Genomic DNA, 25414 nt, shown 5'->3' on the forward strand with positions numbered 1-25414 from the left:
AACCTGAACAAGAGGGAGCTTTTGAGTCAAGTGTCAAATTCCTGAGACCAGCCTGAAGAACATGCCGATTAACTTGCTCTACCCTGTCATTCATCAAAATAAGGAATGTTTGAAATTAGGCGCGCTGAGCAGATTTCTCCTTCTAGGCCATCTCTGCTCGAGTAGCCCTGTCTGCCTGGAGCTCTGTGATGAGATGGCCGGCCAAGGATGCTCTGGGGCTGCCAGGGAACGGCTAGCGCTTCTGCCGTGGGTGGGGTGGAAGGTTGTGCCTCCCTACCTGCCGTGCAGCTGTCATTCCTCAGCCTGTGCAACCCTCTCACTTCACAGCTGAGGGAACCAAGACACAAAGAGCCTCAATTTACTTTCTTGGCTTGTACTTATTTTAAGTTATCCATATCATGAAGTACGTGTTTGTCGGAACTCTGTTCCTTCAGCCGAACATTATAAAGGCACAGTTAATCTATTGTTACACAATAATTCTGTTCAAGCCAATTTAACAAACACTGAGTGCCTAATATTTGCCCGCCCATGACTCATCCTTCCTTGAGAGTGGGAATAAGTAGAATAAATATAGAGTAAATATGGATCAGACACTACCCCTGTCACAAAGGCAATGACAGCTTAATAGAAGAGACACCTATCCAACCATAATCTGATGAAGGTTCTATCTTGCAGCTTGACGCACGTAACAATGGTATAGAGAGGCAGGAACAATTAATATCGTGTGGGATTTCAGGGAGGACTTTATTGAAGAAATGGCATTTGATCTGAACCTCGAAGGATGAGCTGGGATTTTGCTAGGTGTAGGAGAATGACACATTTTTAAAAGTACAGAAAATGATATGTTTTAGGGACATAGGGTGTGTGTGTGTGTGTGTGTGCGCACACACTCGTGTGAGTGTGCAAGTTGGGGAGAAGAAGGAACTGACAGAAGATTATTTCCTTTCTTTCTTTCCCCTTTCACTACTTTCCTTGCTCCCAAACCTCGTCATAATCATTTACAGAAGTCTAACGAAATAAAATGCAGCTAACCAGAGAATATTTGGAAAATGGAAGCATCATGTGTTGTCACGAGCTGGATGCTTAGGTTCAAATCTCAGTTCTGCTATCTAGCTGTGTGAACTGGGGCAAGTTACTCAACCTCTCTATGCCTTGGTTTCTTCATCTGGAAAATTATATTAAAAATAGTGCTATCTCAGTTGTCATTAAGAATTGAATTTTCTTCTTCTTTTTTAAGATTTTCTTATTTATTTGAGAGAGAGAGAGAGAGATAGCGAGAGAGAGATAGCAAGAGAGAGCATGAGCAGGAAGGTAGGGACAGAGGGAGAGGGACAAGCAGACTCCCACTAAGCAGAGAGCCTTTTGTGGGGCTTGATACCAAGACCCTGGGATCATGACTTGAGCCGAAGGCAGACATTTAACCGACTAGGCTACCCAGGTGCCCAAGGATTGAATTTTCTTTCTTTCTTTCTTTCTTTTTTTTTAAGATTTTATTCATTTATTTGACAGAGATCACAAGCAGGCAGAGAGGCAGGCAGAGAGAGAGAGAGAGAGAGAGAGAGAGAGAGGAGGAAACAGGCTCCCTGCTGAGCAGAGAGCCGGATGCAGGGCTCAATCCCAGAACCCTGAGATCTTGACCTGAGCCGAAGGCAGAGGCTTAACCCACTGAGATCCAGGCACCCTGTGAATTTTCTGATCTATGCGTAAAACACTTAGAACCTTGCTTGGCTCATAGTAAATGCTCTGTCTCCATTGTGATTATTGGTGTTATTTACATTATGCACTCGAAGCAGGGCATCTAAAGGGGAAACAAGTGAAATCTAGCTCTTCTTTTGGATGGAAAATGGCTTCAGCAGAAAAGCCTGGTCTGACTCTAGAGTCATTGGCTATTGAGGGCATGAGTACGTGGTGAGGGCATGAGTACGTGGTGAAGAATCAAGGTGCTACTTCCAGACTCAGGAGATGCTGTCTCAAGAGGGGTCCTTCCATGTAGGTCCACTGTCTGAGGGCTGAGAGGCTTAACCAGGAATAGGACAGTCAGAAAGAGGAAATCTCTCAGCTTTTATTTGTCAGACTTTTTCTTTCATGATTGGTATTTAAGTTCTTCCAAGCCGAGAGCCATGCTTGCTTTTAACAGAACAAAACACTTAAATACAAGAGCTTTCAATACAATGACCCTGTTTTTAACAACAGGCAAGAATGTTAGTGGGAAGAATGTTTTGCTTTCATCCTACACAAGACAGCCAACAATAAAACCCCCAACACAAAGCCTTCCTTTCTGTGTTGTCAACAGTGGACAAGTTTTTCTTTAGGTCTTTGATTGAGGTATAATATACACACACAAAATGTCCATATTACATATAAATGTAGAGCTTTGATGAGTTTTTATAGACCACACATACCCGCATCACCAGCACCCAAACGTGAAACCGAACAATATCAGCCCCCAAGGTGCATCCTTCGTCTATACCCCAGGGAAATCACTCTCTTGACTTCTGACAGCAGTAATTTGGTCTTATATGGTTTTGTACTTTATATAAATCAATCATTATACTATATACTCTTTTTTAAAAGTTTTTATTTTTATTTTTATTTTTTATTTATATGAGAGAAAGAGAAAGAAGCAGACTCCCTGTTCAGCAGGAGCCTGATGCAGGGCTCGATCCCACGACCCCAAGATCATCACCGAGCCAAAGGCAGATGGTTAACCGACCAAGCCACCCAGGGTGCCCCTATACTGTGTACTCTTTTGTGTCTGACACTTTTCGCTCAACATTATGTATCTGTGACTTTACCACATTATTATAAACAGTCAACTTCTTCATGTAATTTTTGTGCTAGAGGAGAGGAAGTCACACTCATCAAGAAGTTTTATTGTATTTATAGTGTATTTTATTTAATCTACCATAGATTTGTATTTATTGAACCAATGCTGCTGCTAACCTCAGTGTTGTGTTTACAGGTGTCCCTTCAAGAACAAGAATCACTTGTGTGCATGCTTCGAATCATAAAGCTATTTTTATTTCAACTTACTTTGCCTTGTTTCCATTGTCTCACAGGTATAAAAACCAGGTACCGATCAACGTCCACGCAAACCCTGGAAAATATATTATTGAGAGTCGATATGGAATGCATACTCTGGAGATCAATGCGTAAGAGGATGTCAGGGTCCATGTGTGTCGCTTGACAATTGCCTGGGGAGGCATCCCAGCAGTTAACTACCACTGTCCCCCTTTCTTCCCAATGCAACATGCTCACAAAGTGATCTTACATTTGAATTTAAAGATGATGAGAAAAAAAGTTAATTTGTACCTTTTAGCTTATCCTTTTATATACTTCAGAGTTTTTCTTAGAAATTAGTGAGAAAATAAGTTACATAAATAGGCATTTATATTTAATTATCCTTCCCCGTTCCAAGTCAGTGTTATCACCATCATCCTTTTTTGCCTTGAATCAGCAAAGGCCATGGAGAATGAGGTGAGTAGCAGTGAAAGTAAACTGCACTGGGATAAATTCTCTCCTTCAGCTCCCCAGGAAGTGCAGGAAACTATGTACCAAGCCTATCAGACTACAGATGGAGGCAGGACTGGACATGGGATTTTTTAAAGCAAAATCCAAAGCAAAATTTAGAAAGCCAACCCCACATCAAAATTTCTGAGTCCTCAAACGTTTATTCTGTCTCTTAATAGGGTTTTGAAATGCAAGCCTGGTTATGTAGATGAAGAAGTCCCACCATTTTCAGTTCACATGAAACCATGACATGCTGAGATGTCAAAGTAAAATTTATATCATTCTGATCAGAGCAGGTGAAACACGTGATACTGGGTTTCAAGTAGGACCCTAGGGCCCTGGGACATTGGTCAAGCACTGACCTTGACCTAAAGGCACTTCAGTTCTGCCAGTTGGTGATTCTACTGAGGCTGCAGAGAGCTACGTGGGTGCTTTATAATTAAATAGTTATGAGAAAGGCAACCATATTGACCTTCCTGAAGTTCCACTGATGTCCATAAAATTTCAACGAGAAAGAATTTTTCACAAATGACACTAAATCCGGAAGGTCAATGAAGAACACAGACACTGGTTATGATGAGACACAAAGTGATCTGCTTTGAAATCTTAGCTTGTTCATCTCTGAGATCGTTCTCTCTTTTACTCCATTATTAAACACATCCCAATTTCTGTATTATAACTTATTATAACTTATAGGAACTTCCAGATGGCACTGCTATGTTGTGCTGTGGGCTGAAACTCCGAGTGTAACCTGAACCTTAGTTGAGTTGAGAGATAAATACCATATTTGTACTTTGAAGCTACAACACTGAACCACACATTAGACAGATCCAGATCCAGTTCGTAGCTCAGGGAGGTTGTGGGAGTCCTGCAGGAGAGGCTGTGTCTTTCCCTCTCTGTTGTTGCCCCCAGAGTGAAACTCTCCCCAAGGAAGGCTGTACCCCTGGGGTGCTCTGGAAGGTTACCTGCATGGCCAGACATTTTCTGCTGTTGTCACCACTTTTAGACTGGTTAATTGTAACACTGTTCATGCTGTAATGTACGTGCTTAACAGTTTGTTGACATGGGGTTTTTTGGATATTTTAAATGAACCTGGGCTAGGGTCACAGTGGACTGTAGGTGTCCTCCTCCTGCACTGTGCTGCTGGCCTGAAACTGTAGTAGGTATCTTGTGTTATGTAAAATCCTGCAGGGAGCTGGATAGGGGTCAGCTTCATCCAAAGTCCCCCTGAGCCACATGCTGGCCAGTGATTTGCAGTGTGCTGTGTTAGCAAAGAGATCCTTGATAGAAGAGCTTGCAGCAGTGCTCATTCATCTCCATCTTGTCCTTTCAGATGTGATTTCGAAGACACTGCTCAGTACCGGGCCTCTGCGATGAATGTTAAAGGGGAGCTTTCAGCATATGCTTCAGTTGTGGTGAAGAGTAGGTTTACTCCACATGTTTTATTCGAAGTGTATTTTTAAAAATTTCTTCTCATGGCTAAAAAATAAATCAGGAAGCAAGTTCACGTGCATTTCTGCTTTCTTTTTTAGGATATAAGGGAGAGTTTGATGAGACTCGCTTCCGTGCTGGGGTTTCCACCCTGCCCCTCAGCTGTAAGTTTAAAAATATATTTGCTAAGTGTCATCTCTATTTAAAAGACAGCAGCATAAGCCATTCCACAATGCTGAAATAAAAGGATTATTATAATATATGCTAGTATGTGTATAATTGCTATTTATGCTGGGTTTTATTTTTTAGATTCTTTGGTTACTATTCTCTTTCTGAATATAACTGCTTCATTCCGGTTTTCTAAAAACCCAGATATGATGGGCTAAAAATGGCAAATGTTTTTAAGTCTTTCTGTGTTAACTAAAAAAGATCACGACACAAACCTGGGGCAGGTGATTTAACCATGCTTACTACACCTCCCCCCCCCCGCCCCTTCCCAAGTCTATCCTGTATCAGAACATCCAGGTAAGCATCACCTTCTGGAGAAATCCGTGTATGACTCCCACTGCCACCCCCACATCTACCTAGTCAAGGTTGGGTGTCCCCGGTGAGACCACGGCACCTCCATCATGGCATCCACCACACTGAATGCTGTTAACTGGCTTACAAGCCACTTGAAGGCAAAACTGGACCTTTTATGTCTAAACCCCAATACCTGACACAGAATACAATGAAGGAATAAATAAGTACATTAATTTATGAAGTGCAATTTAAAATGGAATCTAGGGGCACCTGGGTGACTCTGTCAGTTAAGCACCCAACTCTTGATCTCGGCTCAGGTCATAGTCTCAGGGCCATGAGGCCAAGCGCCATGTTGGGCTCCACACTGGGCATGGAGCCTACTTCTTAAGATTCTCTCTCACCCTCTCCCTCTCCTTCTCTGAAAATAAATAAACAAATAAAATGTTGTCTAAATGTGCTTTAATAACAAACTATTAAAAATATTCTTTTTTTTTTTAAAGATTTTATTTATTTGACAGAGAGAGATTACAAGTAGGCAGAAAGGTAGGCGGAGGAGGGGGGGAACAGGCTCCCCGCTGAGCAGAGAGCCTGATATGGGGCTCGATCCCAGGACCCTGGGATCATGACCTGAGCTGAAAGCAGAGGCTTTAACCCACTGAGCCACCCAGGCGCCCCTATTAAAAATATTCTAATCTGTGGTAATTTGTGAACTTCAGTCATTTCACCTATGTCAGAACATCTTTTCATAGAAGCAATAAAAGTAAAACCCTTAAGGTTGTTCAAATAATTTGATGCTTTCAGTGGTCAGACTGAAAAAGCCAAGCCTGAACTTATTTTCTGATTACTAAAAAATAAGTGATAGTTTTGAATGCTTGATGAAGATATTTTCTCATGTGTCAGTTTTTCACCTTCCTGGTTAGTTTGATGCCTGTAGATGACCTATTCCATCAATTTCATGGGATGGCTCCTAATTTTAATATTCCAAGTTTTCATCTTTGGTATCAATACCATGGGTGGGTGGGAGGCAATGATGGGTAGGAGTGAAGGAGGAACACACCCCAAATCATGCTTTTCTCGCATCAGTTGGTTTATACTGAGATAGAATAGTTGAAAATTCTGAACCTATGACTTACCTTCCATTGTCTCTAAGACAGGTTTATTAATCATTTATTTTCAATCATCTGAATGTATCCTGCTCATTTCCCCCTGCCATATCATCATCCATATTTCTTCCACTTCTCTCTTCTCCATCAAACCAGGCTCTAAAAGCCCAGCTCAACCTAACTTCTCTAACTTCTTAATCTTTCAGATCCTTCTCTGACTGGTCCCTGAATTGAGTGCAGTTGTTCCTAACACAGAGAACAGAGGGCTTTTATTCATTTACCCAACTCATATATTATGCATCTGCTATGGCTAGGTATAGGTTTAGGTGCTTGGAGTCCACTGATAAACATCATAGATAAAGTTCCCTGTCTGTGGTTCTGTTTTAATAGTTATTATATATTGATCACTTGTATCAGACAGCATACTAAGACATTTTGTTACATGCAATGGTTGTTTAACGCTCTCTCAAAGCTTATAGGTGTCTTTTATCTGTGCTGCACAGATGAGGAAATAGTTTTCAAGAGGTTAAATCATGAGGTAAGACCACACATAATGGTAGAGTAGGGACTTATAAGTTAGTCCTTCTAACTCTAAACCATATTTTTTTTTTTTTTTTGGTGGAGTGGGGAGCAGAGGAAGAGGGAGAGAGAGAAGGGGAGAGAGAATAAGCAGGCTCCATGCCCATCACAAGCCCAAGGCAGAGCTTGATCTCATGACCTCAAGACCATGACCTGAACCAAAATCGAGAGTCAGATGCTTAACTGACCGAGCCACTCAGACACCCCTCTAAACTATATACTAAAACAGGAATTGCCATTTTCTGTAAAGGACTCCTGTAATTGTAATTTCTAAACTAACTAACTTGTAAATTATAAATACTTTAGACTTTGTGGGCCCTATGGTCTTTGTCACAACTACTCAATGCCACCGTTGCTACACAAAAGTCACCATAGACTGTAGGTAAATGAATGAGCATGGCTGTGTTCCAATAAAACCTTATTTATGAACATTGAAATTTGAGTTTCCTATGACTTTGCACATGTCACATCTTTGATTCAATCTCAACCATTAAAAAAATCAAAAAATTATTTCTAATGGTGCAAAGCAGGAGGCAGTCCAGATCCGGCTCACAGATTTGCCATAACCCTGATGTAACCCATATCTCTATTTTGTAATCTTTATCTCTACCCATAGGCAGCTTTGGAGCCCGCCTGGCCTCCCAGACGGCAAAGTCTGATTGAATTGTTTCACTTTTGATCTCAGTGGGACATCATCATTTAGAAGTTGGGTAGATGGAAACTGTGCTTCAAAGAGTTGTTTCACTTTCGGTTAGTGGCTGCCAGAGGACACACAGATTCAAGGCACTATCATGTATTGCTGGAGAGTACAGCTTCTGGAAACAGCCTGCCAGGGTAAATCCTGGCCCTATAGGGTCATTATGGGCAGTTAATTTGCCCTCCCTATGCTTCTGTTTCCCCACCTATAAACAGAGAGATGATAATGGAACTTACCCGAGAGAGCTATTATGAGGTTTGAGTTAATAGATATTTAACACTGGGAACAATACTTGAAACAAGTTGAACTCAATAAATTTTAGCTTGCATTTTCAAATTACTTCTAAGAGGTGTTAGGAAGAGAGATGAAATATCAGAGATGGGGCCTAAATTTTAGAGTCAGGCAGCTATGGGTTTGAATTTCAATTTCACACATAATACCTTTGAAACCTGGACATTAGTTGTGTATTATTTTTGTGAACCTCTCCATTCTCATCTGAAAGAGAGGAATAAAAAATCTGTGCTGTGGGGTTTTTGTGAGGGTTAGACAACATGTCAAATTCAAGTGTGTGGCATGGTAACCTGTTAACGAGTCATTTTCCCAAGCTCTTTCCCTTGAGAAAAGAAGAAATAAAACCTGGGAGGCTTTATAATGTAGGTATTCACTCACTCTGTAAGTAAGATATTTTTAAGAAAAATATTTTTTAAAGTCACAATATTATAAACTTTTCAGTTTAAAATTTCTTATCAATTTTTTTCTCACTCAGATCATTAAAGACACTGAAGCAAAGAATTTTTCCATTAAGTTAGAAAACTCTATTTTTATGAGTAATTGATATGGCTGGTTTGTCTGGAGAGTACAGCAGCTGAGTTTTAAATGAACTAGGAATCTAAAAAGTGCATATATTGTGCTAAGTATTTAAGTCTAACCTAAATGTGGTATTCACTTACATCCTGTGTGAGGTATTATGCCTGCCCCTTAAAATTCTATTCATTGCAACAATAAAAATAAATGTTGAGCTTATCTGACCAATGAAGCAAGAATTTCCATTTCACATCATAATATATGGGAATGTGCCATGTACTACTTCTTTTTTTTTTTGCATGACAAAGTCTTTACTTTTAAATGATTATCAGTACACCAAGTAATAACATGTAACAAGTTCTTGAATTCTATCATCTAATAATTTTGATTAAGAGAAACTAAAAGCAGCCTGAACAATATATACTAGTATTCGTTGTTCTACCCTTAGCCAGAAAGGACTATTTTAAGGCTGGCTGCTGCTTCACACAAGTTATAAATAACTATTTACTACTTTTTCATAGATAAAGCCCCTGACCTTCAAGAAAGCTTTAGGGAAAAAAAAATTTAATCCCTTTCTTTCTTTAAAAAAAAAAATTTTTTTTTTACTACATCTAAGAAAGAAAAGTACTGATATATATGTTGCTTGAGCTAAAAGGCATAGGAAAACAAACCACGTATACACATTAAATTTCTAAGAAATATGAGGTAAAAGGAGAAAATCTTTGGATAAGCTCTACGTTTGTACAAAGAAGCTACATTTGCTATTCTCCAAAAAGTGAAGGGACCTACAACATAATATACAGAAATAATTTAATGCCTTTTCCCAAGGATGTAATTACTCAAGCTTTGCTGAAGCTTCGTTTTCCATGAAGGTATCTAACATGCCAATCTGCACGCAGAGCTGCTCCTTCCTCCCCTTATCCATTTATGCGGTAGTTTTCGTGGATCTCTGGCCGGATGTCACAGACAAAGGCCAGGAGGTTATCCAGGACTTCATCCCTGTTCTGCTGGAAGTAGGTCTGCAGGATGGTCATCTTCTCCTGGGTCTCCTTCTCCACTTCAGTGCTGCAGCTGCCGTGGGATCCCAGAGCCGCAGCTTCCTTGGCCTTGAACTCCTTCTCTCTTTGCAGGCGGTATTGTTCAATTTCAGCCTGAGCTGCTACTTTGGCCTGCTTCAGCCTCCGATTCTTTCGCTTGCGGGCCTCCGACACCTTCTCGGCAGCCCGCTTCTCGGCCTGCAGCAGCTGCTGGATCCCCTGCGACTGGCTGGCCATAGCGGTGGCGACTCTAAGGCCGAGGGAAGCGGCCTAAATCGGTTCGAGCGGGTCCCTCGGGTCAGCTGACCCAGCCGCCTAAGATCTGTGCCTGCGCTCTGCGCCCTGCACCAGCGCCCCGCCCACCATCCACCATGTACTTTATAAGATTTAATTTTTGCCCAGATAACTCATTTGATCAGTGTTTGCTGTGAGCACTTGTTAAAATGCTAGTGTCTCTTTGATGAGAAAAAACAAAATTACTAATGTTTGTTTTTGTTGTACCCAGTTGGTGTGACCCCTTATGGTTATGCATCCAAGTTTGAGATCCACTTTGATGACAAGTTTGATGTGTCTTTTGGAAGAGAGGGCGAGACAATGAGTCTAGGCTGCCGTGTAGTTATCACTCCTGAAATTAAGCACTTCCAGCCAGAGATCCAGTGGTACCGAAATGGTGAGCCTTTATGATGAATTCTCACTTAGGTTCTTATTCACCCGATGGGGAGCAAACGGGGCTTGGCACCAGAGCACGAGTGTCCATAGACCACAGACTTGTTTATCAGAACTGGCAGAATCTGGACATTAGAAGACATGACCTACTGGATGTTGAAAGAGTTTTTATACATATATCAAAGTAGCAGGACTTTTGTAACATATTTGTGGAGGTTGTAATTTCTTATCACCAAGTAATCTGTGGAAAGGATGACAAAAAATGCACTTTTGTAAATTACTTATATATTCATTTTATAAGTTAATATTATTTAGTAAAATTAAGGGAAGTCCACTGAATGCATTGGGACTGTGGAGCATGCCCACTGACCCCTCAGCATGGTGGGCAGAGAGCAGTGTGCTCACTAAGCAGTTGGCCTGAACTTCAGTTGTGCACCCCAGTACCTGGAGCAGTCTGGAGCATCTGGGTCCAGACCGAAGCCAATAATGGCAAAAGAACTGTGAATGGGGAACATGGCCCTAGGGAAGAGGAGGAGCTCCAAGTGGGGGCAGCATAGGAACCTGCAGTCGGAGCTTGCCAGCCTATCTGTCCTTCCCCAGAGCTCATTTCTATACAGTCTGCACAAATACTAACTTACTACCCTGAGCATCCAGACAGGAACTACTAGCAACCAGGCAGTAAACTTTGTCAGTAAAATATTATAAAGTAAAATCATGTAATAGAGGCACTGCAGTAAAGTATATGAGGCAGTTTAGAATCCGTAAAAAAGAGTTTAGAATCCCTGGTTTTGAAAACTGCTATAAATGTACAGCAAATATTCAGAGACTTAGAAATGTAAATTAAACTTAAAGGTTGTCACATTTGATGAAAAAGAACACTATTTTCACATGAAACTGTGAATGAAGCAGTATTCACAAGGAAGATAATCTTAAAATTTTTCCTTGTAATTGAAGATGCAGTGATAGAATGCATGAACTGACACATGGATTATATACAAATCATTTTCAGCCTCTTGTATACCTTCCACAACTTACAGAACATGATAGAGAAAATATCAAAATATTATTATGTATAATTACATTTAAAATTAAATTCAGACTTATGTGAAACTGATCTATATGAAGTCCAATTTTTTTAGAAATTTTGTCCCCTAAGCATCATTAGCTCTAGAGTACTAAAATTTATATTTTGAAATAATTTACCAGAAAGTTAACCCAATGTTAATGTCATAAGAATTTATCTATATAATACTATATAGTATAAAACTATATAATATTTGAAGTATGTAATATCCTAATAGCTATAGTAATAGTTGCATCAACAGCAAGATCCTTCTCAAAATTAAAAATTATCAATTAACTTCTCATCTTGCATTTGCAAAGAGTGACTGACTGAGGTTACTTTTTTTTTTTTAAGATTTATTTCTTTATTTGGGGGGGGTGAGGGGTGGGTCAGAGGAGGAGGGAGAGGAACAAGCAGACTCTGCCTGAGCACAGAGCCTATTGTGGGGCTCAGTTTCATGACTCTGAGATCATGACCTGAGCAGAACTCAAGAGTTGGCCACTCAACTGACTGAGCGACCCAGGTGCCCCTCAATTATACTGAGTTAAAATGAAGTTGCCAAAAGTATAAATCTGATGACCTAATAACTGAAAAGCAAGCCTGAAATATCTTATTATCAATCAAGCTATTACATTAATAAAAATTATTTTTGTATATAAAACTTATGATGTGAAAATATTTTTTTTGCAATTTGTGTTACCCAATTATATTTTATATAGAGTAAAATATTTTGAGAGGAAAAGGCCTTATATATTAGTGTCTGTAACTGTATTTTTTCTCTGCTTTTTGAACAGGGGCTTTGCAATTTCATTTTGCACTGGACCCTGCAGATTATGTATTTGGCCCTGGTCCCTTCGCTTCTGATATAGTATTTTTTAATCAATGTAAACATGACAGAATGGCTCAAATCCCTAGAGACTTCTACTGACAGTAGACTGAAGAGCTTTCAGTATGGAAGAAGAGGGAGAGAGAGAGGGAGGGAGGGAGCAAAAGAGGGAGGGAAGGATGGGAAAGGAAGGGAGCAATGGAGGGAAAACTCATTTTATTTTCTTACTTTTAAAAAAATTTCCAGGAGCACCTATTTCTTCATCCAAATGGGTGCAAACACTTTGGAGTGGAGATCGAGCAACACTGACATTTTCTCATCTCAACAAAGAAGATGAAGGCCTCTACACAATCCGTGTACGAATGGGAGAATATTATGAACAATATAGCGCTTATGTCTTTGTTCGAGGTAAGACCCAGCAAAAAGCAGAACACCCAAGTAGGTTGAAAACACTGAGGCCAAATCAATCTATCCAAACATGGTTTTTGTAAGATGAAAGAGCCATTTGAAAATTCTTCCAGAATACATGGCATAGAGTTAATAACTTCCAATAAAATCAGAACTCATATAAAAAGGTTAATCCTGAGGCACCAACCCAAAGCTAACAGAGCCAGACTGTGTTACTGTCATGGATTTTCAGGATTCTATCCTCAGTGAGTTACCAGCGCAGCTCTCTACAGGTGTTGGAGTAGAGATGCTCTATCCCAACAATACAAAAAGCCATTTCAATTTACCGAAGCTGCCATAAAAGAGTGGTGGGCTACAGGGGACTTACATTTTAATATCTATTCCAGGGAGCAATTTCATTATTTCACTCCAGACCCCTTCTTTATAGTTTCAACTTTAATGAACTAGGAAACAAGGTGCTACAACTTAATCCCTAAGGCAAGCTGTGTGATTTTAGGAGTCTTTCTTTGTTCACCTGTGTTTTGAATGGTTTGGCTCTCTACAAGTGGGGATATTATTTCTACACGGGATCGCAGCGCATTTGGAAGACCACTGACACTTCCAGGCAGCAGGCCTGTGTTATGTGTTCTCTTCTGTGCTGATAGTCAGGTGTGGCCACAAGAGGGGACACAGGAGAAGATGGGGAACACAAAATTTATTGCACTTATGGAAGGAGCAGAGGGAGGGGAGACCTTGGGCCATGACTTTTATTGGTGTTTCTGCGGGAAAGGGGAGGTAGGGCAGGATAAACAGTTTAGGATTGGCTAGTTTGAATCATTTTGGTAGACTCTAAGCTATAGGCGTGGTCCCTAGCAGCCTGCTCCCTGGCGCTGCAGTCCTAGGGTGTGCAGGCCAGATAGAGGAGGCACGGCTCTGGATTGGTGGTTTGCTTATCAAAGGCCTGCTCCTGGCTGAGCGGCTGCTATCTTCAAGAATTGGCTAGCCCTAGGTGGGTGGGTGGGGGGAGGGCAGTGCCTCAGAAAGGTTTTTAAGATGTCAAAACTTCATAATACACAGAAAACTAAAGTATAAACAATATAGGAGACTTACTAATTTTTAAAAAATATCTTGTGTGCTAAATAGAATCATAAACTCATAGGAATTTTGATCAAAATGGAACTTTAGAGGTCAGGTGTCCTTAACTGGGATCCACAGACTCTCAAAGGGTCTGATTAAAATTGTATTTAAGGGACGCCTGGGTGGCTCAGTTGGTTGGACGACTGCCTTTGGCTCAGGTCGTGATCCCGGAGTCCCGGGATCGAGTCCCGGGATCGAGTCCCACATCGGGCTCCCGGCTCCGCGGGGAGTCTGCTTCTCTCTCTGACCTTCTCCTCGCTCATGATCTCTCTCACTGTCTCTCTCTCAAATAAATGAATGGAATCTTTAAAAAAAAAAACTGTATTTCAATATATTTAATTTCTTTGGCAATCTCATGTATGTTATTTTATGCATTTGGAAGCATTATTTCAAGAAGGGGCCTCTAGACTTTGTCAGTCTGCCAAAGGATGGCTCAGAAAAGTTAAGATTCCCATTCTAGTCCAATCCTTTAATTTTAAGATGCAGAAACTGAGGTTCAGAAAAATAAAGTGATTTACCAAAAAAAGCCTCACGGTTAGTTAAAAGCAAAAGTGGATCTAGGATACAGGTCTTCTGATGCCTAACCCAGGATTTTAATTAGGCTAAGCTAATGAAACAAAAAAGCTTATTTCTCTCCTATGTCTATCAATTCAGAAATAGGGGCGTGGTTCAGAGTCGCAAGTCCCATCTACATTGTTATTCCATGGTCCCCAGGTGCTATCTTGTGTTCTCATCCCAGCCTATGGGAAAAAGAGAGAGAGGAAGTGGATGGGGAGAAGAGAAGAGAGAGGAAGTGGATGGGGAGATGCAGAGTTGTACACATCACTTCTGCATGGTGAACACTTAGCCACATGCACATCTCACAGTGAGGGAAGCTAGGGTGTCATGTGTCCAGCTGAGCAGCCATGTTGCCTGCTGAAGCTGGGGCTTCTAGTACTAAAAGGAAAATGGATACTGGGAATGGTTAGCAGCACACATACACCCCCAGGGAACAGTAACAATTGTGGAATTCTGTCCTAGAACAACAACTGATAAAGATACATGAATATTAAAAAGAGAGAGAGACATGAATATCTACATCATCTGAAAATGTTTTAGACTTTCTGCAACACAAAAGTATTGTGGGAAAAGTCAGAAGTCACTGAGGGAAGAGAGTTGTTAGCATCTGGATAAATCACTGTGAAGACAGATACATTGAAACTCATCAGGGAGTAAGTTTATGTAGACAAACCACCTGGAAAAATCTGGTTAGATAAGGACTGTATCTCTGGTGATTCAAGAAAAAAACCTTAGTTACTTATGCCTTGGCGATTCTTTCATGGGCTTTGTCTAGAAACTCTGATACAGTCTAGGGTTTTCTCAGTAACATTTCTCGATGTCTATATCCAGAATTGTGGCTCTCCGCCAGATTTAGAGCAGGCTTCGCATTATTGACTATAGACAGAGAGAAGGCATCTAAATTTGAAATTTATACTTAAGCTAGTTTTCAAATCTACAAAATAAGGAAACGGAAAGATTCTAAAATTTATCAGTTTAGGGTAGAGACCAACAAGTGGAATTGCTGGATCACATGTTAAATTTGTGTTTGACTTTTAAAGAAATTGCTAACATGTGGTTTTTTGGTTTTTGTTTTGGTAAAGGTTTCTTTTTAAGTGATCTCTATACAAAACATAGGGCTTGAAATCGCAACCCCCAGATCAAGAGTCACATGCTCCACCACCTTGGCCAGCCAGGCACCCTAAGAAATTACCATTATGTTTTAAAGGACAGTTTATGTGTTTTATATAAACTTATGTGAGAGAACGGAGAAGATAAATGGGAAAGACAAAATTGGAAAAATAAATTTCAGTAATTGCTTTGTGAATTTAAGAACTTTTAGAAAAAAATGTCACTTACAAGTTTATTTTAAATGATGTATTTTAGATTCTTTAAAAAAAAACCCTTTTTGAGGTGAACTTGATAAACTGAAAGATCCACCTATGTTGAGTAGACAGTGCTTTAGAATATTTATAGAGTGTGAAGTCATCACCTAGCATTCAGTTTGAGAACATTTTCATCACCCCAAAGGGTTTGCTTTGCCCATTCCACACTGTCATCCCAGACCAGCCCATAGGCAACCACTAACCTACATTCTGTCTCTGTTCGCCTTCTTTGGACATTTCTGGATATGGTATGTGGAGTTTTATATCTCTCTTCTTTCAGTAAAACATCTATTTTGAGGTTCATTTATGTTATAACACATTTTAGCAGTTTGTTCTTTTTTCTTACTAAGTACTATTGCAATGTATGGAGAAGCCTCATTTTGTCCATCCATTCACCAATTGGACAGTTGGATTGTTTCTACTCTTTGGCTATGATGAATAATTCTGCTATGAACATTTATGTTCATATTCATGGATGTATGTTATTATCTCTCGTGGGGAGAGATGTATAAGTGGTCATATGTTAAATTTAAGTTTAATCTTTTAAGAAAGTGGTAACATGTTGGGTATTTTGGTAAAGATTTTGTTTTTAAGTAATATCTACACCCAACTTGGGGCTCGAACTCACAACCCCCTGATCAAGTGTCAAATGTTCCACCACCTCAGCCAGCCAGGAATCCTAAGAAATTACCAGCATATTTTAAATGACACTTTATGTGTTTTATAAAACTCTGTATACATTGAACTGCATGACGCCATTTCAGTGCATTTTTAGAGCTCTGATGTTTTTGCTGCTCAGAAAATAGCTTCTGAACCAGAATGATCAGTGTATGAAGCACCATATGTCTGCAGAAACCCATTCCAGAGCTGCACATATTAGACCATGATTTTATTTCATAGGTAGTGTGTGTTCTTTGTTTAAAAAAAAAATTAGATCATGTAAATAAGCAAAGAAAAAAAGAAGAAGAAAGAGAAAAGCTATTCCAATGTTATTATTTTATTACATATTTTTCTAGACTTATGTATTTTGTATATTCTTTCCTCCTCTACCCCCTCCACTGCATGGAGGGAGAGAGATGATAAAGTGGTAAAGGACAGGCTAGAAATGTCTTGAAAAATCAATTACAAATAACAAATAGATGAAAAGGTTTTCACTAGTAATCAAAGAAATGAAAATTGAAATGATGTAACATTTTTATTATATTGCAAAGATTTAAAGGATTTTTAAAATCCATTGGGATAAAGGAATGAAGGGAATAGCACTCCTGTCCATTGCTGGTGTCAATTGTTTCAGCATTTCTCAGGATGTTTGCTACTATGTATCAATAGAGCACATCCATCTATTCTAGTTCTAGGAACTGAAGTGGGCAAAGGTAAGAAAAATGTATTGGGAAAAACTAGAAGAAATCTAGATATCTACCTATGGGAGTTATAAAATAAAGTATAATAAATGCTCCATGTAAACAACAGAATACCATACAGCAATGAAAACAAATGGTGTATATCTATACTTACTGATATGGAAATACATTAACATGAAACTATATAGTCCAATCCTGTTTTTATTTTAAGAACAATCACTTTTGAGCTTATAAATATAGAAAAAAAATCTAGAAAAATCTAGGCCAGTATGTTAGTAGTTATTATCTCTGAATTATGAAATTAAAGAGGATTTTAACATATTTTTTGATTATCGTTTCTTTTATAAGAAAACACTGCTGTTATACTAAAGAGAATAGAGTTACTTATATTTCTAAAAAAGTTATTATTGGCTTGTGTCAGAAGGCAAAATATAGAGTAGTAGTCTAATCTTTTACCCAATTAATCAAAAGTACAAAAACTTTGCTTTTTGGAGGGTTGAGAAAAAGAAGGACACAGGCTAGCAAAAGGCCTGCCGCTGGCCAAGTGGGCGCTATGGTCAAGCGTTCTCCAGCAGCTGCTGAGAGCCAGGAGCACAGATGTGTCCCAGCATAACACAGTATCTGGATTTGGCTTCCAACAGCTCCTACACAGAACCTGTTTTTAGAAAGACTGTTTAGCCTACCCTAAGAATGGCATGGGCCAAGCAATGTTATAAATATGCTGAAAAATGGTTCCCTGGACTCCTACTGTCTGCCGGGCTCTGTTACATACCATGGATAGTCTGAACCAGGGATTCCTTGTTGTTACATTATGGGACTGTAGCAAAAGAACATGGATGGAGGTTGCCAGCTGTCTCCTCCCAACTGAGCGGCTTTCCAGCATCCTTCTTCTGTCACTTGAGGCCTATTAACCTCAGCATCTCTACCCCTTTCTAGTTCTGCTCTAACTTCACCATCAGTAGGTTCTCCCTGCCCACCCCCAATCCAGTGCTCTCAAAGCCTGGAAGGGAAGAAGTTTCTCCCCACCGAAACGCTCGCTTTTAGGGTCCATGATTTAGTTATGTTCTCATATAGTACTTATGCCAGAGAAGTTGCCTAAAACACTTTCCTACAGGTTCATGGGGGCAAGAGACAGAATATTCAAAACCAAAGTGATTTGAGCTCTTCACAGGCAGTGCAAACCTATCCCAAATTCAGAAGTGCACAAATATTTCTGCCTTACTATCAAATGGCTTAGTAATTCATAAGCGTTACAGAAGTATATAGCTCATTATAAAAGAAAAGCGTTTATACAGTCAATAGAAGTGTTTTCCTTGAGATGAGTGGCTCCAACACGTCTCAGCCTCCTCTCCGGCCAACTACAGTTATGAAGAAGGGGACCAGAGGTCAGGAGAAATTGGCAGTGTGAACCCCACCTCCAGGAACCCTGCCTCTCACTGAAAGGGCTATTGATCGATTATTTTCATCCCCCTTGGCTCTCCTCCGGAAAACATCCCTGGTTCACTCATTTAGCTGTGCCTGAAGACACTGCTGAGGAAACCACTGTCAGAGGATCTCATTTCATAAACAGTCACTGCCCTCTCTTGTATAATCCTGAACTTGTACTAAACTCTGATAAACTAAGCTCAGATGTGGATATTGCATCAGAATTCCTTTTGCAAGTGTCTCCAGTCTGGGAACAAACATTTGATTAAAGTGAATGTTTTCCTTTCTCTCCCAAAATGGGAGTGACCAGCAGAGGGAAGGGTAAAGCTTCGTGGTTTTTATTTGTTCCCCTTCAGAGAGGTTGGTATTTCTGAGTAACGCTGTATACTAGATATCTTAAGAACAGATTTTCTGGCTCAGCTTCCCTTAGACTTTTCTGCTAGTGGTTCCTATATCTCCATATTTATTTTCCTTTATTTTTTATTTTTAAAAAGATTTTATTTATATTTGACAGAGAGAGAGGGAGAACACAAGTAGGAGGAGCAGCAGAGGGAGGAGGAGAAGAAGGCTGTCCACTGAGCAAGGAGCTCGATGCAGGGTTCAATCCCAGGACCCTGGGATCATGACCTGAGCTGCAGGCAGATGCTTAACTGACTGACCCCCGGGTGTCCCATATTTATTTTCCTTTCAAACATTTTGGGCAGGCGAAGGCCATGAGGCAAAGGTCATGGATCCTTTTTAGAGCCCTTTCTAACATAATGTTCTTTGTACTGATGATGAAAAGCACACATTGTCATGTTGGTAAGCAAATTCTAAGACCGGAACTCGCTCTGCTTGGGCCAAAGATGTAGCCACTATGGGTGTGGTAAGAAATGTGTGCACTAAGCCCGGGATCGCTTGACTGCGATAGATCTTGTCTGAGAGGTTTAAAGGGATCCTTCTGTATCTCCACAGACGCTGATGCAGAGATCGAAGGAGCTCCAGCCTCTCCCTTGGACGTGGTGTGCTTGGAAGGCAACAAAGATTATATCATTATCTCTTGGAAACAGCCAGCTGTGGATGGAGGGAGTCCTATTCTGGGATATTTTATTGATAAGTTAGTACTTAGTCTAGTTCCAGTTTGAGTGATTTAGTCATAGAGATGCATGCTTGATTTCTTCCACCATTTCTACATGAAATATTTTATATTCTGATCTCTTTTTCTTTCTCTTTTTCTCTCTCTGTCTCTTGCACACACAACACTATCTATTGACCTAAATTCCAAAGATAATTTTTGAATTTGACTACCAATACGAGTCACTTATTTGGCAAGAATGCTATGAATGTGTAGACCTTATAAGAGGCCACTTTGGAAACAGCTTGTGTCCAATATATTTAATGTCCACATTCCTAGTATGTCAGTAATTTAAAAATATTAAATAATTTAAAGAAAATACTTTAGGAATATTAACAAAAGCTTATTTATTTCATAGGGTGTGGTTTCAAGTTAGACAAAGAACTAACAAATATCAATAGTATTAAATTATGTTCTTTCTACAATTTTTTTTGTTTATGTTCTCCAAAACTTAGAACCTCTGATATTTATAGTAACTGGGTCTTACACATTAATTATCCAGTGAATTTGGACAATACAGACAACAAATTTAGATTATCAACCTAAATACATTATTATCTGACTTAGTTTCTATTCAAATAGTTGCTCCAATTCTCTTCCATTTTTCAGTAATAGAATCTAATTGTAGAAACCACTAGGGACAAATAATCTGTGCCACTGTGGTACAGCAAGTTTGTACCAAGGTGTATTAAACCAAATATTTATGATAATAAGTAAATATATGCCCATTGGGCTCAATTCCATCCAGAGAAATTTTTATAATAAATCCTATACTATTTAACCCTATACTAAATACTTCCACATTATTTTGTCATTCAGTAATGATGACCTGTGAAGTTTTTGGTAGATTTTTTTTTACATCCTTAGAGACTGCTTTATTGTCTTTGGCAGATTTCCGAGGGATTTGCAAGCTTAATCAGTGTAAGACAAGGGACAATCAGAAGTCCATTTTGCTCTGTCATAGTAAAAAATAACCATATTGCAGCTAATATTTATTAAGCATTACCTACGTGCATGACACTATTCTAAATACATCACATATATTAACCATTAACCATAACCACCATTTGAAAGGTAGCTACTCTTATCATGAGTAGGAAACAGTTGCTGGCCCAAAGCCACATGCTAGTGAGAAAACAGTAAGTTGCCTAAAGTCCCACAGCTAGTAAGTAGCAGAACTAGAATTCAAATATCAGCCTGGCCATGTATTTGTGTTTCTTTCTGCTCCAAAATGCTGTAGATATCTCCAGAGCAGCTGTGTTCCCCCTTTCTGCCCACATGAGGGTTGGGAAGCACACTATAGTATCTCTGGGTCACCATGACAACATCTGCACCGGGAGAGAGGAGTAATCTCTGGAGACAGGGGCAGCTTGAATAATCATCGTAGGCCTCTCGGCTCCCTCCCAAACCCTACACTTAGCAGCTCCAGAATTTCTATAAAGACAAGATTTAAGGGTTGGTGGGGGGCAGGGATTGAAGCCATAGTTCATAGCACTTTACATAAGGTTGAGGAAAAGTCTATTGTCTATATCAAAGAATGGAAGGGTGAGGCTGAGGAAGCAGAGAAACCTCTTGCCCTGATCACCTTTGCCCTGCCATTGGAACCCCTCCCCCATGCGAATTATTTGGGAATTAGACATGTTAGACATGGAGCCATCTTGGGGCAGTGACATAAACTAAATTTCAGTGCTTTGCTCATAAAAACTGATGAGTTACTTAATCCTAAAGCTGTATAATTTAATCACAGGCTGCAAGCCCCTCACCCCCTGCCCATCAGGCCACTAACATAATATGAGCTGCCATCTTTGTCTCCAGGATGTGACCAGTCCATCCCAGACTACTGTAAAAGCACCTCACCAGAAATCAGAGGTTCCAAAGCACGTAATCTCTCCCTCCCAGGTGTGAGAGTTTCCCTGCATCTCACCAATCTCATCTGTTAAGAAACAAATATGTTACAATACTCTCCTCCCCCTTCTACCCACACAGCATGTAATGATCATCAAGTGGGCTCTTTCCAGGGGTGACTGGCTAGCTCAGTCTGTAGAGCATACAGATCTTGATCTCAGGGTTGTGAGTTTGAGGCCCACACTGGGTGTCGAGATTACTTAAGAAAAAAAAAAAAAAAAGCATGCTACTACAATATAAATAGGTATATTTAAGGTGTTAACTATTTCAAACAGTAGTTTTATTTTTAAAAGAAAATGCATAAAGAAGACAAAGAAGTCACCAATGGTGGAATTGAAGACATCAGCCAGGGAGATGTTTGGGGGATCTTTCCATTCAGTCTCTCCATTGTAAAGATTGTACATACCTACCTGTTGCTTCTGTTTTTCCCTCAAAAAGTTCTTTGGCTTAGCACACAAGGCCCCTCAGCTGCTTGCTTTTAGGGAGTTTAAAGGAAGTATGCATATTTAGGAAGGATCTGAGGTATTTTTATTTTTAAAGAAGACACATTGCAATTGAATAGAACTGAGTGGATGCAGTTAAGTAACTATTGAACCACACTTGATCTGGGTATGTTATAGGAGGTCTGAAGCAATTGGTGGGGGAGGGATTTGCAGATTTGGAGCTATTAATTTAGTCACACTTCTTTTAATATTCTTGCTGACCGCTCTCTTTCCCTTAGGTGTGAGGTGGGCACAGATAGCTGGTCTCAATGCAATGATACACCTGTGAAGTTTGCTCGTTTTCCAGTCACTGGATTGATAGAAGGTCGTTCTTACATATTCCGAGTTCGAGCTGTGAATAAGAATGGAATAGGTCTACCATCTAGAGTTTCTGAGCCTGTGGCTGCTCTGGATCCAGCTGAGAAAGCTAGACTTAAAAGTAAGCATTTTTCAATTTTCAGGATCTTCTTGAACCTTTTTGTCATTGTTTTAAGTAACTACAATAGATCTCTTTGCAAGGTTATTCCTCCCCCCTTCCACTAGAGGGAGAAGAGACTAGGAAATCCTTTATCTATCAGACTATCCTAGGGGGGAAAAAAAAACAAAACGAAAACCAATTTGTTTTTAGACTTGTCTCTTCACTAAGGGCTTTATTTTTTTGTCTTATTTTTATTTGATTCAGAAAACTTTTCCTTGTTAAACTGAGTTCTGGGCATTCTGTTTGAAATGAAATATGATAAAAGCCTGGGAAGCATTTTTATTTTTTGTTAGCACACTCCAAATATACTTTTCTTTTAATTCTTAATATTATAAGGTACGTTTCTTAACCTAGAATTTGCCCCTTAGCACATTAATACTCAACACAGTGAGCATCTTTATATCAAAGGAAAAACACATTTTTACAACATTATATCTCTATACTTGAGTTACCGTATTAGACAATCAAAAATAATATTTTCATATATTTAAATTCCACATCTAAATGTCAAAACCATGATACATGATTTATGTTCTACAGTTGTTTCATGGGAACCCATATACATCCTCAGTAATAGAGACCATAAAATGACTTTAAAAGATTGTTGGAAATTAACACTTCAGACCATACTGGATATTTCAAACTTGACCCTATAGACATTTAAGCTAAATAATTATTTGTCATGGGGGGGGGGGCTGTCCTATCCCCAAGGGGCAAAATCATCCTGGTTGAGGACTACTGGTCTATGTCATATTTGCAGCATTATTCTTACCTTAGGTACATGTGTGGCATTGTAAAAAGCTAAGTAAAAAACCTTTCTATGGGGACCTTTTCTAATCAAACTCCTTGATTGCCCTCTGATTGTTTTTTGCCTGCCGTCTAACTTCCCTCCCTCTATCCTAATTCCGGCTCATACTTCATTTACTCCTCTTTTGTAAATTCCAATGAAAATAAGGTTGAGTTTGTTTGAGTTGAAAATAGGTTATCTTGCAAATCACCTTTCTGTTTTTGTATTAGCTCTGGTGAAAATCTGTTGATAAAGCAGGAGTTAAACCATTCTCTCTATCTCTTACTTGTGGGAACACAGCAATGAATTTCCTCTTCAATGAATGAATGAATGAAATGAATTTAAATGGATTTTCTTATTTTCCTGCCCATTTACCCATTTTCCTTCCTCCAGATCTAAACTGGTTTCTTTCTTAGATAATACTTTTCAAAATATAATGGAAAGAAATTGCTTTCATTGAATTGTACTGTAGGATTAGCTCCCCTCTCCTTTTTTTGGCTTCATTATTGCAGATAAATAACTACTGGGCTTGCAGTTGTTCCAGAAACATTTCTCCCAAATACATGCTATTTCTTAAGGAGAGATGAGAGAACTTACATGTTTCCAGAGATCTATACTGAACAGTAAATGAACATAAGTTATTTACCTTGCTTGTAAAAGTACAGTTCCAGAAATGTTGACTCCAAATAGGTGGGCTCTGTGCTCTATCAGATTGTGGGTTCCTTGAAGACACAACACCATATATATGCTCAGTAAGATTCATTAGGAAAATATGTAAGTAAACTAGTTAATCAAGCCAATTTGTGGCTACTAGGGCCAGTTTATGAGTGCAGTTGAAACTGCATTTATGAATTTTGTGATTTTTACATTTATCTCTGTTCAGGTCGCCCTTCAGCACCCTGGACTGGACAGATCATTGTCACTGAAGAGGAACCTTCAGGTAAAAGCTCAGTTTTCCCCAGATACTGTTGCCAGTGTTTTGCCATGTGGTTTAGCCTTTACTATGGAGGTTACAGTGTATATTATTTAAGATGTTTTGGGAAGAATATCCTGAAATATGTAGAGATCATAAAGTAACGTATATTTTCAGAGAATCACTGTTTCTAAAAAAAGGTTTATTGAAGGGGGTGCCTCGGTGGCTCAATGGGTTAAAGCCTCTGCCTTCGGCTCGGGTCATGATTCCAGGTTCTTGGGATCGAGCCCCACATGGGCTCTCTGCTCTGTTGGGAGCCTGCTTCCTCCTCTCTGCCTGCCTCTCTGCCTACTTGTGATCTCTTGTCTGTCAAATAAATAAATAAAATCTTTTAAAAAAAGGTTTATTGAAGTACGATTGACATAGAGTAAACTGATTTCTGTAAAACGTACGATTTGGCAAATTCTCCATGTGTATACACCTGTGAAGCTGTCACCATGATCAAAATAATGAGCATACCCATCATCCCTAAAATTTCCTCATGTCCCTCTGTAATTCCTCTTTCCTGCCTCTGCCCATCACCAGGCCATCACTGATCTGCTTTCTGTCGCTCTCGTTTGCGTTTTCCACACTCTTAGATAAATTGAATCTTACTTGTTTTTCTCTGGTTTTCTTCACTCAGCATATTATTTTGAGATTTACTCATGTTGATGCATGTATCAGTTCAAGTTTGTTTTTATCCATTTACTGTCAAAAGCTTCTAAGAACATCCTTATTAAGTGTTTGTATGGACTTAAGCTTTTCATTTCTCTTGGATAAATATGTAGGAGTTGGACAGATAGGTCATATGGTAGTTGTATGTTTAATTTTTTTTTTTTGGTATATGTTTAATTTTTAACTGCCAACTGTTTCCAAGACGTTTGTACCATTTTACATTCCAATCAGCAGTATATGAATTCCATTTATTCCACATTATCACCAGTAATGATGTTTCATAGTGGGTGCATAGTGGTTTTAATTTGCATTTCCCTAATACTGTTGGAAATCTTTTTATGTGTATATTGCCATTTTTGCATCATGTTTGAATCTTTGCTAAATCAAGTTTACTTAGATAGTTTTCCTGTTTATTCTAGAAATGTTATAGCATTAGCTCTTAGATCTCAATCTATGTTCCATTTCAAATTAATTTTTTCTATATTATGCAAAGTAAGGGTCTTAAGTTATTATTATCGTGATATTTTGCATATGGCTATCCAGTGATTTCA

The 25414-nt window shown here is 39.3% G+C and overlaps 2 protein-coding genes across 3 annotated transcripts in view; one reads left to right on the top strand and one right to left on the bottom strand.

The window, feature by feature from the left end:
- Window positions 1-25414, top strand: part of LOC111142541 (myomesin 1) — a 153958-nt gene that overhangs the window by 58871 nt on the left and 69673 nt on the right. The window contains exons 9-16 of the mRNA XM_022495800.1: window positions 3060-3152; window positions 4844-4932; window positions 5043-5105; window positions 10189-10353; window positions 12485-12646; window positions 19425-19566; window positions 22211-22410; window positions 24120-24176. Coding sequence (XP_022351508.1) covers window positions 3060-3152; window positions 4844-4932; window positions 5043-5105; window positions 10189-10353; window positions 12485-12646; window positions 19425-19566; window positions 22211-22410; window positions 24120-24176 — 971 coding nt within the window. The remainder of the gene's footprint in view (window positions 1-3059; window positions 3153-4843; window positions 4933-5042; window positions 5106-10188; window positions 10354-12484; window positions 12647-19424; window positions 19567-22210; window positions 22411-24119; window positions 24177-25414) is intronic.
- On the bottom strand, window positions 8923-10044 carry LOC111142544 (V-type proton ATPase subunit G 1-like). 2 transcript variants are annotated; one of them, XM_022495807.1, is made up of 2 exons: window positions 9816-9920; window positions 8923-9695 (listed from the first exon to the last, which is right to left on the bottom strand). In XM_022495807.1, the coding sequence occupies exons 1-2, from the start codon at window positions 9918-9920 to the stop codon at window positions 9564-9566; spliced, it is 237 nt and encodes a 78-aa protein (XP_022351515.1). In that variant the 3' UTR covers window positions 8923-9563. The 2 variants fall into 2 exon arrangements, with proteins under 2 accessions (XP_022351515.1, XP_022351514.1); XM_022495806.1 differs by having other exon boundaries at window positions 9443-10044.

This window comes from Enhydra lutris, unplaced genomic scaffold (assembly GCF_002288905.1).
Source record: "Enhydra lutris kenyoni isolate GAN:26980312 unplaced genomic scaffold, ASM228890v2 scaffoldscaffold8, whole genome shotgun sequence".
NCBI lineage: Eukaryota > Metazoa > Chordata > Mammalia > Carnivora > Mustelidae > Enhydra > Enhydra lutris.